This window comes from Capricornis sumatraensis, chromosome 4, assembly GCF_032405125.1.
Source record: "Capricornis sumatraensis isolate serow.1 chromosome 4, serow.2, whole genome shotgun sequence".
Classification (NCBI taxonomy): Eukaryota; Metazoa; Chordata; class Mammalia; order Artiodactyla; family Bovidae; genus Capricornis; species Capricornis sumatraensis.
In genome coordinates this window covers 127,811,172-127,822,592 of record NC_091072.1, presented here as the reverse complement: position 1 = coordinate 127,822,592, position 11,421 = coordinate 127,811,172, and the positions used below count along the sequence as shown (strand labels likewise).

The window sequence follows — 11,421 nt, the reverse complement described above, 5'->3', positions numbered from 1 at the left end:
AAAGGATTTTTATCAGTTCAGTATGAACTTTGCTAAGAGCTCTGTGTATGTAAAATTAATTGATATAATACTATATGTGTAAAAACATTATTGACCCAAGATTCATATTTGTCATATATTGAAAAATCACATATACTACAAAGGATCTAGGCTAAACTTCACAGTAATAGGTATAGAATCCTCTTCAGCAAATTATGACGACTTGTCTTTTGGTTCATTAAAATAAATCAATGACTAAAATAACATTTTCCAGACGCAGTATAGATAATATTATTTTGCAACTCTCTCCTCAGCAGCTTTATCTTATTACCATGCTAGTATAAAGGCATTTGAACTAAAAATCTAATCTCTAAGATCTAATCCAACCCTAAGGTTTTTTCTTTTATTATACCAAAACTATACAAATGGTAAAACATTTTATTATCCTGACTTACTTTGCATCTCTTTTGGCTATAAAACAGATTATTACAACATGTCATCAACATGTAGCTCAAACTATTCAAAATGCTATTTTTTCCTTTATTTTGGTTTAGACAGAATATTTTTTTAAAGTTCAATAAGTTAAAATGCTCAAAAATCCTACATAGTTTTGTAATGTTAATATTTGTTTCCTTTGTTCCTGTGGCTTATTTGAATGCTGCCCAATCAAATTTGGTTTATTTGGTTCAAGATGCTGCAGTGGGAAGTACTTCACTGACTGGGGAATACAACAGATCTGGCCTCTAGTGCTCACTCTAGGTAGCTGTGTGACCTTGGGCAGATATCTGATCTCTCTGGGCTTCATTTCTATTTAAAATGCAGGGGGCTGGACAGCTGTTCTCTGAGCTTCCTTCCGGCTCCACTTTCTATGACTTGCAGTTTGGTTGCCATAAAGTCAGCAGAGGGAGCACTTTTTCTACATCTCATAAATTTTGACTATTATTTCAATACCTCTAAGAAATCAAGGGGTTTGTGAACATTGAAACTAAATATTGACAATCCTTCACACAGTTGGTATCAAATCCAAATCTGATTATAAACTTGAGAAAAGTCTAGAAATAATTATCTCTTACTTGAATTCCATAATAAAGTCCCACAAGGGACTTACTTTATAAAGCTTAAGCTAAAATATACCGAGAAATTAGCCACTCCTAAGTGGTACAGTATTTATATGGGACCCAGTGAAAGAGAAACACCAGGCCATATATCAGAGGCTATCTGGTGTCAAAGATGAAAAGGGAAACACACCTCAATCATGAAAGCATTAGAAAACTGGGTGTGACATAAACTAGGGGAGTGATTGATAGGTTTTTCTTTTGCAATTTTCATGCAGATACATTGGGAACAAGCAAGTAGATACAGCTAGAACCTGGAGGCTTGCAAGACATTTGAAATGTGTAATATCAAGCCACAGACAAAGTTGGGTATCTGAGAACCTAAATGACCTTCATCCCTGTATTCTTAGATATCTTACAACTAATCGAGCATCCCTTATGCCTTTTTAATTATTAGACGATCTCATAGCATACATATATTAAAGTTTTTATTCCTTAGTAAGAATTTTAAAATCACAAAATAGCATGGCAATATTTATTTTCAGTAATAGAATTTATGGAGTGCTGAAAATACTAGAATATAAAGATGATTTCTAGTTTATCTTCACATACTCAACTTTTCTAAACCAGCTGGTTTCTTGCAGACAGTATTTATTTTTTTTAATAATTTAAGACAGCATAAGCTTGTACCAAGCATAAGCATTGTAACAAAAGTGCAACTTTTCAGCAAGTCCTCCCCCAAAGATATTTTAACTCAAAATATCATTAGCACTTATTTTCTCCCTACAAAAATAGCATGTCAGACATCATTAATTGGATGTATTAACAACTATGTACATAAGAGCCACCTTGTAGGCTAAGAGTTTAACGTTGTTTAAACACAGCGTTTGAGGCAAACAGTAGCAACAGCAGCAGCAAATGCACCAAACGGACTGAACGACCCAGATATTTTCTTCACTCATAGTCAGACTGTTGTGTCTCACCCCTTACATAACATTCAAGTGAGATTTCTCACAGTGCTACCTTGGCAACACACTAAAAATATCTAGACAAGGTCTTGGTTTAAGCCTTATTAAAAAAGCTTTCTTTGTGATTATCTAGTATCTGGTTTGGTCTCCAGAAAATACATAGACTTGGAGATAGGAAGGCCTCACAGGGCTCCATTCCACACGTTTACAACATTTCCAAAGGAAACTGTCCATGCCTTCCTCCTCCACTTTTGTGAATTAACAGAATATAGGATAAATCAGTTTGGACTTTTTAAAGTTCAGTGCACATTCTGTATTTTAACAGGAAGATGATACAAACTTAGAAACATGATGGATTAAATAATGACAGGGTAAGAACAGAGGCACTCAATTTCACATATATATGTATATATATGAAATTAAGATGAGTTAATTGATTCACGGTCAGTTTCTCAATAAAGTGCTAGCAAATGTACTGAGAATGACTCTGGCCTTCTTCATCCCTTTCCCTGACTTAGTTCAGACCATGGCCCAACTCCGCACCTCTTTTAAACGAGTGCAAGTACTAAGTAAGAGATACCACTCAAACCACTTCAGAATGGATTGCAACGCGAGCGCCTGCACTCTCACCTCTTCCTCTTTGACAAATGCACGCCTTTAAAAAAGCTAAACACTATAAAATACTGGGGTAAGTCGAACTCGAAAAGGTCCTCCTTGTGCCTGTGGAAAGCCTCCTAAAGCAGGGAGGACAGCTCTGAGACGCAGGCAAACACCAGCTACCTGGGGTTCCACGTTACCTTCTCTTACCCTGGTTCAGAGAGCAGACCGTTCTCACTTCCTCGAGAATTCGGTTCTGTATTTTCAAAGAGAATGGAACGTGGCCTAAAAGAAGGCCAAACTTATTATGGGGAGTTCTTCAAAGAAAGAAAAGAATCAATATCTAGGAGGTTCTTTGACAGCTGGTGGGGGGGCAAAAGGGATGTAGGTGTGTGAAGGATAGTGGGCGGTGAGGGGTGAGCAAAACAGGAACTCCACATGTACACAAGACACCTGTGTTGTTGTGTTGGTTTTTTTTTTTTAAAGCCTGTCGTGCGTCTCTTACACTTCCTCCCTTAAAAACGTTAAGGGTGTTTTAACTTATTAATATTATTATTCCGCGTGAACCCTGGTCCCCTCTCAAGTGGAGCACGGATTCAGAGGGTTTCCTTTGCTGGCTGCGAGGGATCTTCCTGAGCAGAGCTCTCCGGGTTCCCGGGCTCGCGAGCGCCGGCGAAGGGCAGGTGGGTGCGGCCGTGCGGGTGCGCGGGGTGCAGAGCCCCAGGGGGCGCCACCTCGTGCGGCAGGAGGGTCGCGGCGGCGGCAGCGGCCGCGGCCTTCTCGGGAGGGGGCGACAACACGGAGGACAGGCAGGGGAAGGCGGCGGCGGCGGCGGCGGCCGCGGCGGCGGCGGCGGCGGCGGCAGGAGCGGGGATGCCGGGGTACAGCAATGGGAACGGGGCGGCGGCCGCCGCCGGGTACAGATACTTCTCCAGGCCGCTCTTGTCCAGGAAGGGCTGCACGTAGGCGGCGGCCGCCGAAGGCGAGAGGAAGTAGAAGGGCAGGCAGAAGGGGGCCGCGGCGGCCGCGGGCTGCGCGAAGGGCGCGCCCCCGCCTCCGCCGAACGCCACCAGCGAGCTGAGCAGGGCGGCGTCGGGTCTCAGCAGCGCGGCCGCGGCGGCCGGGTCGGGCCCCAGGAGCGCGGCCGCCGCCGCCGCCGCGCCGCCCCCCGGGCCGCCGCCGCCGCCGCCGCCGCCGCGGGTATCCAGCCTCATCCTCTTGGGCGCCGGCAAGTCCTCCCCGGGGGGCTCCTGCTTGATGGTGACGCGGCTCGCCCCCGCGCCTTTGCCCTTTTCGCGGTCCGGCCGGGCCTCGGCCTCGCCACCGTAGCCGCTATCGGTGTCCGTGTCGTTCTCGGCGGCGGCGAGCTCGGCGCTGGGCTGAGTCCGCTGGATGACCGGCACGCAGTGGGCGAGGGGTTCCAGCTTCTGCCCCGCGCGCTCCAGGCAGGGGACGGCCCCGGAGCCGGCGGGGGCGGCGGCCGTGGGCGCGCCGGTGCCTTTGCTCAGAGGAACCTGTTGAGTCAACAGCTGCGGGGTGGGCAAGAACTGGGTGGCCACGGCGTGCAAGTGGTTGATCAGCTGGACACACCGCGGCTCCCTGGGCGTCCAGCTCTCAAACCGGGCGAGGTATTGCAAGACTTCTTTGGCGCATGTTTGAAATCCCGAGTGGAACGCATCCAAGTCGGACTGAATGGGCGATTTCAGAGATCGCTCCCCTAGGATGAGGAAGGGGTGGGGGCGGGGGAAGGGAACAGAGGAATGAAGGCAAGAAGAAAAATATCGACGTTGAAACATCTGCTTATCACGTGGGCCCTGCACTGACTAAAGTGATCTCGGTTTTTCCTCTGTATTCGCATGATATTATCCACCGGTTGCCGAGCGGTGGGAGGAGTAGGGGGTGGCGGGGGTGGGGAAGCAGGGGGGCGCTCTAGTCCCAGCTGAGAAACTAAAGTGGAGAGGGCGCAACCACCACTTTAAATAAAAATTTGATTCCTCCGAATTCTGCTGGAAGCCTCTAGGATGCGTCGGAAGTGGGCACTTTCCAATGAAGGGAAAGTGTAAGCAATTTAACAAATGAAAGTGAGCCCTGGGAAGGAGGTGGAGGTGGGGTAAGAATCCTAACACTGCTCCTCTGTGGGTTGCCCTCCTTCATTGGGGTGGGTTGGCCTCCCTGAATTGACTTACCATTCTGTAAAGCAATTATCTTCTGATGTTGCTGCTCCGTTAAGGCTGTCAAAGCTTTTAAGTGTTTCAAAGTTAATTCCAGGACTACCGCTTTCTCCAGATGCCCCAGAGTCTGCAATGATGCAAAAAAGAAGGGAGCACTTGGTTACTTAAAAACATACATTTGGCTTGACTGGCTCTGCATTTGGCACAGCAACTTAAGCAAATACTTGAAAGAAGTACTATTCCTATACTTCTCTGAGTTTTCCACCATACAGGTTATAAATGATTTCTTGTCTTCAGTTGTGAACACCTACTCTTGAGTTTGCAGGAAACTCTACACTATAGCACAAGTTGTAAGGCATGTGATATTTACATTTATTCTTATTTCTCTTGGGAGTGGTACCAGGCTATTAACACAACCCCGGAGAACAGCAAAGAATAAAAATGTGCATCTTACTGTCAACTTTAGATGTTCAGGCAGTAAGTCTTTCAGCTGAGCAATGCATTCATTAATTCGGTCTCTTCTTTTCTTTTCTATTAATCTGTGCGGTAATTTGTAGGTATCCTACAAATATGAGAGTCATGGAAGAGAAAAACCGATAAGCTAAATATTCACTTACTGCATATAACAATACTGCCCCCTCCCCAATACTACGTGAGAAACTATGCCCAAGACACCTCTTTCCTCTGGGCTGTTCTGAAATACAATTTAAATTCAGGTATAATGTTTAATCTCCCCCTGAGAGTATCCAGCAAACCACTTAAAATTCACAGTTGGGGAAGCTCAAAGGCTGGAATATATTTGCGGGCAGAGCTTCCCTGTGAAATCAATGGCCCTAATTAACTACCCAGGCAGGTTATGGGGAACATAGGAAACTACACTTACCTTGCTATCGTCTCGCTTCATGCTCCTTTTGGGCTTACACATATACAAAGAGGGATAATCCAGTCTGCAAAACAGAAATCAGCATCAGGCACCCATTCGGGGAGGGGCTCTGCCCTCGCCCGCTCCATACCACTTTCTGGAGAAAAAAAAAAAAATTCAAACTGAAGCCTAGACAGATTTTCGCAAGGGTGCGTGCACCTTACCCTATAAAATCTCTATGTTCCAGTAACTGTCTCTCTTGCAAATGAGGAATTCCTTCGTCCATGTTCAACCGCTGTCCGTTTCCTCTGTTTCGATTTTTGGGGTTTATAATCTGTGGGACGGTAGCTTTGGGAGATCTTGGGGGATCTGTAGGTCTCCAGTCTCTCTCTCTCTCCCTCTTCAGTGCAGTGTTGAAAGTGTGAAGCAGTTGGTCCCCCCCTCCCGCTGCGCTTGCTCTCTCGCACACACACGCACACACACGCACGCACACTCGCGCCGGCCCCACTGCGCTGGTAGTTTGCTCTCACTCCGGGCAGTGTTTGGCCACAGGGCACGCGCGTCGCCGGCCAGACCAGCACCCAGCTCACGTGCGGAACGTACCATCCGCGGTCCAGCCCGGAGGGGGGCGGGGGAGGAGGGGCCGGGCCGGGAGGGGGCGCAGGGAGCAGGCTGCGAGGGGAGGCGAACGGCGGGAGGGGGCGGGGACACCTGATCAGGGCCACCGGAAAGGAAAAACAACTTCAGCCAAGCTATTCATCTTCCCGAGGGCGGTGCAGTCAGCTGGGGAGTGGGAGGGGGCGCCGGGGGTGCGGGGCCGCCGGGGCTTCCTCGCCTCGGAAGTGCGACTCCCTCCAGCCGTCCGTCATGACGGTTCAGGAACGTGAACGTGGCTTTTTGCCTTTCCACCGACTGTGCTGTTGGTTTGGACCAGAGAAAGGAAAGAGAAAGAGAATTCGCGGTGGGTCAACTTCAGCCCCAGAGGACAATTTGGAAACTTGTTTGCTCACCGCTGGGCGGCCTGGGTAGGGGGGAACCCCTTATAGCCCTGATTGGAGGTTGTCCCGAAAAGGGACAGTTTGAAATACGCTCCCTGAAGGATTTAAGATAAATGCAACTGTAGCCACTAGGACAGAATGTCGCAACCCGAGTGTCTTTCGGCCACACGGTGTCCCTGGGCCACCCAAACTTCCCGCAGCCGCCGGAATTGCGGTGCCACTAGTCACAGCCGCAGATGACGACGTTCGGGGCCTCAGGCGCTCCCGGAGGGACGCAGCGAGGAGGGAGGGGAGAGGATGGGGTGGCAAGAGAGGGGCGACGGCGGAGAAGCAATGCAGCAGTATCGTTCGCGGGCTCAACTCTGCCGCCCCTCCGCGTCTCGGGTGGTGCTGCGTGCTTTCCCCGACCCCTCCCCCCGCGTGTGATAAGCGTCGCCGGGAGTGTGCAGAGCCCACGTTTACTACCGCTGGCACCTCCAAAGCCTCCCTCCTTAATCCTGTCTCCAACGGGTACCAGCACAGGGCCAGCAACGTGATCCGACCTGCCGCGGCTGCCACATCACTGCGCGGGGAACCCGTGCGCGCGCGCGCGCTCGCCCTGCAGCCGCGGCGCTCGGCGCGGGGAAAGCACAGGCCGGCGGAGCAGGGCTAGCTTTCCCCAGAGCCATCCCGGGAGCATGACTCACTGCTAGTGAGAGTTACCCGGAGGTGCCCGCATTTGCGCAGCGGAGGGCCAGGGACCTTGGAGACCAAGCGTGGTGAAGCGCCTTCTGCGGGACCCCCAGGTCTCTGGCCCCGCTGCCGCCACTTGCGTCTGCCAGGGCAAGGATGGAGAGACGATATGTTAATCTGTCTGTACACAAGTAAATCGATTTCAAACCCAACGTTTTTCCTTCCTGCATTCTCCCGGGTGATCCCCGAAACATTCGTTATTGCCAGTGGCACGTGAACCAAGGGGCGATGTACGCTGAAATGCACGCGCACCCGGTCGCAGCAGGGACCGGGGCCGTCGCTACGTGTCCCCCGGCCCGCCCCGCCGAGCGCGGGTTCCGGGGACGGGTTTGGGTCGCGGGAAGCGGCGGCCGGGAGGAGGTCACGTGTCTGCGGGAGTCGCGTCTCCTCCCCGCCTCCGGGAACCGCCGGGGCTGCGGCCGCGTTGCTGCAGTCTCCCGGGTCCTGGGCGGAGACGCGCCGCGTCTGGCTTCGTGACTCCGGCGGCGGCGGCGGCGGCGGCCCAGGCTCACCCCGGCGTGAGCAGACGCTCGCGGCCCGTCCGCTCCGTTTGCCCAGAGGGCCCTCTAAGGTCGCTCGACTTCCTCCAAGAGGGAGGCGTATTTTGCACCAAACAGGCAATTTAATCATGACAATACTTTAAAAGTATTTGCTATAAGAAATACTGATCGTATTTTTTAGACCTAGAGCCAGTCTCTCGTTTCCAAGTGATTGGGTGATTAATTTCCTTTGGTGGGAAGGGCAAATTGTATGTTTAAAAGCAGCATACCCCTGCGGCACTGTATCGTTTTGTCCTCTTGTTCTAAATAACAACCCCCCCCCCACACACACACCAAAAAAAAGAAGGGGCGGGGAATGTTTCAAAGTGAAGAATTTTTAAAAATGAAATACCAGCACCCCTTATAGGTTTCTAACGGTTTGGAGAAGAAAGAGGGTGTAAATATTTGCTCTAGAGCTAATTTTTCACTTGAAAAGGATGGTTGGAATATTTAGGGAAAACGTAGTGAAGATTGCGTCTTGGCCTTGAGGGTAAAGCGGACCAGACCCAAGGCAGACAGCTTACCAGGACACACCTTAGGGAGCTAGTCCCGGGCAGACTCTAAGGCAATAGGAAGAATTGGGAAGGAAGTCTGGCCGATCAGAAGTGTGTCAATTTTGGATGTAAACTTCCCCTAATTCAAAGACAGAGGCCTTGCTGCAAATGAAGCCTTCCTGTCGCCATTTTCATCTCTCTCTCCTCCCTGTCTCTTCTGTTCCAACGCTTCTGTTTTCTCTTTCACTCTTCTTTTTCTGATAGCTCAGGCTCTAAGTGGAGTGTTTGCTCGTGTTTGGTCTCTTTTGTTACTTTCATTCCTCCATTTCTTCCTTTTTCATGCCCACCTTTTTACTCTCCCCCCCCCCCCGCCTTTTATTTTTCTCTTCCTACCTTTACCCTCCTTAAATGTCTGCTTTACTCTTTCCCTGTAGCTTTTGCTGTCTTATTTCCTTTTTGTCTTTGTAAATTTCTCACCTCACTCTTCTTGCTTTTTCACTCCGCTTAACCTTAAATCCTACTCCTTTTCTTTCACAGACTTTTGCCTACTGGAACATCAGGCACCATTTAATGCCTCTGAATGTCACTTTGCTGCAAGGACGGTGTAACAATAGCTACAAATATATAGCACTTACAATTAGAGTATTGGGCACCATTCTAAAGGGCTTTTAATGTAGTAACTCATGTAAGGTAGATACTATTATCGTCTCCACTTCTCAGATGAGAAAATAGACACATAGGGAGATAAAATATGTTCATGCCGCGGAGCTAGGATTTAAGGACAGACGTTGGACAGTGTCTGCGTTCTTCACTGTTACCCCTGGATGTGAACAGTGAGGACAAGATCTAAATGTTAACTAGCTGTTTCAGGGATATTTCTTAATTTAAATTAAGAGGGAGTGTGCATATTTGTTATTGTGTGTGTGTGTAGAAGAGAGATGGGAAAGGGAGAGACGTTAGTATTGGAGCCCATAGTAGAGAAAGTAAAAGGTATGGAAAAAAAAAAGGAAGGGTGGCAATCTTTAATCAGTAAGCGATTTCATTGGCATCTAGCCCCAAATGTATTGATTTAAACCGAAATATCTTAATTAATGTCATAATTTGTTATAATTTCATACAGATGGACAGAGGAAAGTACAGTTGAGAAAAAGGCTAATTATGACCAGCTGTTTACATCCGCTGAGCAAACTAAGCTGCAATCTAATGTGATGTCTCAGGTTAGTGATAGGGAAGTTCACCTGTGGTAAGTTAAGAAAAGGAAAAAAACTAACCTAACAAAGGAACAGAAGACCAGAATGCCCTCTTTGGGTATGTTTAAAAATAGGTTGAGTCGTATCTTTTTAGGAAGGTTTAATACTGTCCTGCTGAAAGCCAAGAAGCTACAAGATGAGCTCAAAGCCCCTTTGAGCCTATAATTAAAGAGTTTTGTGCTGCTTTGCTTTCAATTAAAGATACCCATCTTTCTCCTTTTAATGGTGGAGGGAGGGGGTGCTGCTGCTATTGCTTTTCTTGGGTAAGTAGGGAAATCACTTAAAATCATTTGGGACTCTAATTAAAGAGAACACTTATTGCAGGTCCCACCCCTCTGCCATCACCCTGGCCTAATTATTCTAAGCCCAACACTCATTTTAGTCACCTTGTGACTTTAGAAGGTCTTATGATGTTTGCAAAGTCTTGAATTTCCAACAGAAAATGAACTCTCCAGAGAGGATTAGAGTTTCCATGGAGAAGAGGTGTCCTATCTTTTTAGGATTCTACAAGGTTTGCCAGTCTCCTGGAGTGGTGACTACGGTGTTTGGGACAAACTACCCCTGCATCTCTAATGGCCTTTAGGCCCCAGATCTGCCCAGGGGTGAGGAGCCTCCTGCCTGCCAGAGAGGTGCACCATTAGGTGTGCAGAGGCCTTTCTTAATCACCTCTGTTTAGGGTAGTGGACAAGAATTTGGTCATTCTATATCATTTTATGTCAAAAAAACCTTCATGAATCAGTTTAAGAAAATCGAAAAAGCTTAGGGCTGATGCTAAAATCAAAGTGGAGGCCACGGGGCCGTGGACTAGAGGGAGATGATAGATCAGGGATGTGTGAAGCCCCTGGGAACTCCTCTGGCCATGCACACTGCTCTCAGGGGAGAAAGGTTAATGTTGTCAGGTACATCACAGGAAGAAGACATACCACCTCCTAGGAGCATCTAAGGAGGGAAAGCCCCACTGCTATTCACCAGAAGCCAGATAGGAATTGATAATGCTCTTTGCTGAAGGCACCAGGTTTAAGATCCCAGAATAGGAGGCTGGGGTTTCTAGTTGCATCTTCAGCAAATTAGCACAAGTGTCTTTATTTAATTCGTAAAAGAACTTCAGTCTTTCTGTAGGCTACCAATTAATGTGTCTTTATGTTGTAAACATACACATGAATCACATTTTATATATGCAGCACCACTCAAGAAGTTTATATACTTACTAGACTTTGCTTAGCACCATGGAGCAGGTAATATTAAATATAGGAAATGAATTTTATTGCTACTGATATTATCTGTAGAATTATTGAAATTGTTGAAATAATTATAGGAAATTATTTTGTGCTTATCACAAACACATGCATGTGGGCCTGAATTTAGCATATGCTCAATGTTCCTGGAGTTCTTACATACAAAAGACAACTAGAGGAGAGCCAAGCCTAAGACCACTGCGGGGGGGGGGGGGGGGTGATCCCCGGGGATCCCCCTGGCTCTTCTCTCCTTAAGTATCTGCCTGGTTCCTCCCACGCCCAGGGGCTTCGCATACTAATAGAGACCGGAAAAGTAGAGTGAGAAGCAGATGACACATCCATAAGAATTTTCACAAAGTGATCACTGCCTGTCTCTGGGTTCTCAGACCAGCTGGATGGTGCAAATAAGAGAAGCTTAAGAGAAGCTGTATGAAGAGGGGACTTTTTAACTCCTGTGTTTCTTTTGTCACTGTTGGTGAAAATCCTTAGAAATTCTTCAAGAGATATATGTTTGTGCTATTGTGTAAAACACAATAGGAAT

At 47.9% G+C, this 11,421-nt stretch overlaps 1 protein-coding gene across 1 annotated transcript; it reads right to left on the bottom strand.

Annotated features, from left to right (window-relative positions):
• Window positions 1-1,579: 1,579 nt before the first annotated feature.
• Window positions 1,580-6,125, bottom strand: BHLHE41 (basic helix-loop-helix family member e41). The gene is made up of 5 exons (XM_068970884.1): window positions 5,857-6,125; window positions 5,654-5,717; window positions 5,225-5,332; window positions 4,786-4,897; window positions 1,580-4,316 (listed from the first exon to the last, which is right to left on the bottom strand). The coding sequence occupies exons 1-5, from the start codon at window positions 5,916-5,918 to the stop codon at window positions 3,196-3,198; spliced, it is 1,467 nt and encodes a 488-aa protein (XP_068826985.1). The 5' UTR covers window positions 5,919-6,125; the 3' UTR covers window positions 1,580-3,195.
• Between the last annotated feature and the right edge of the window lie 5,296 nt (window positions 6,126-11,421).

Bases quoted from the DNA above. Each gene is read 5' to 3' on its own strand.
- BHLHE41 (XM_068970884.1), bottom strand. From the start codon at position 5,918: ATGGACGAAGGAATTCCTCATTTGCAAGAGAGACAGTTACTGGAACAT. The intron at 5,333-5,653 runs GTAAGTGTAGTT...TCATATTTGTAG, and splicing joins TGAAGCGAGACGATAGCAAG to GATACCTACAAATTACCGCA. The intron at 4,317-4,785 runs GTAAGTCAATTC...TCCTCATCCTAG, and splicing joins GATAATTGCTTTACAGAATG to GGGAGCGATCTCTGAAATCG.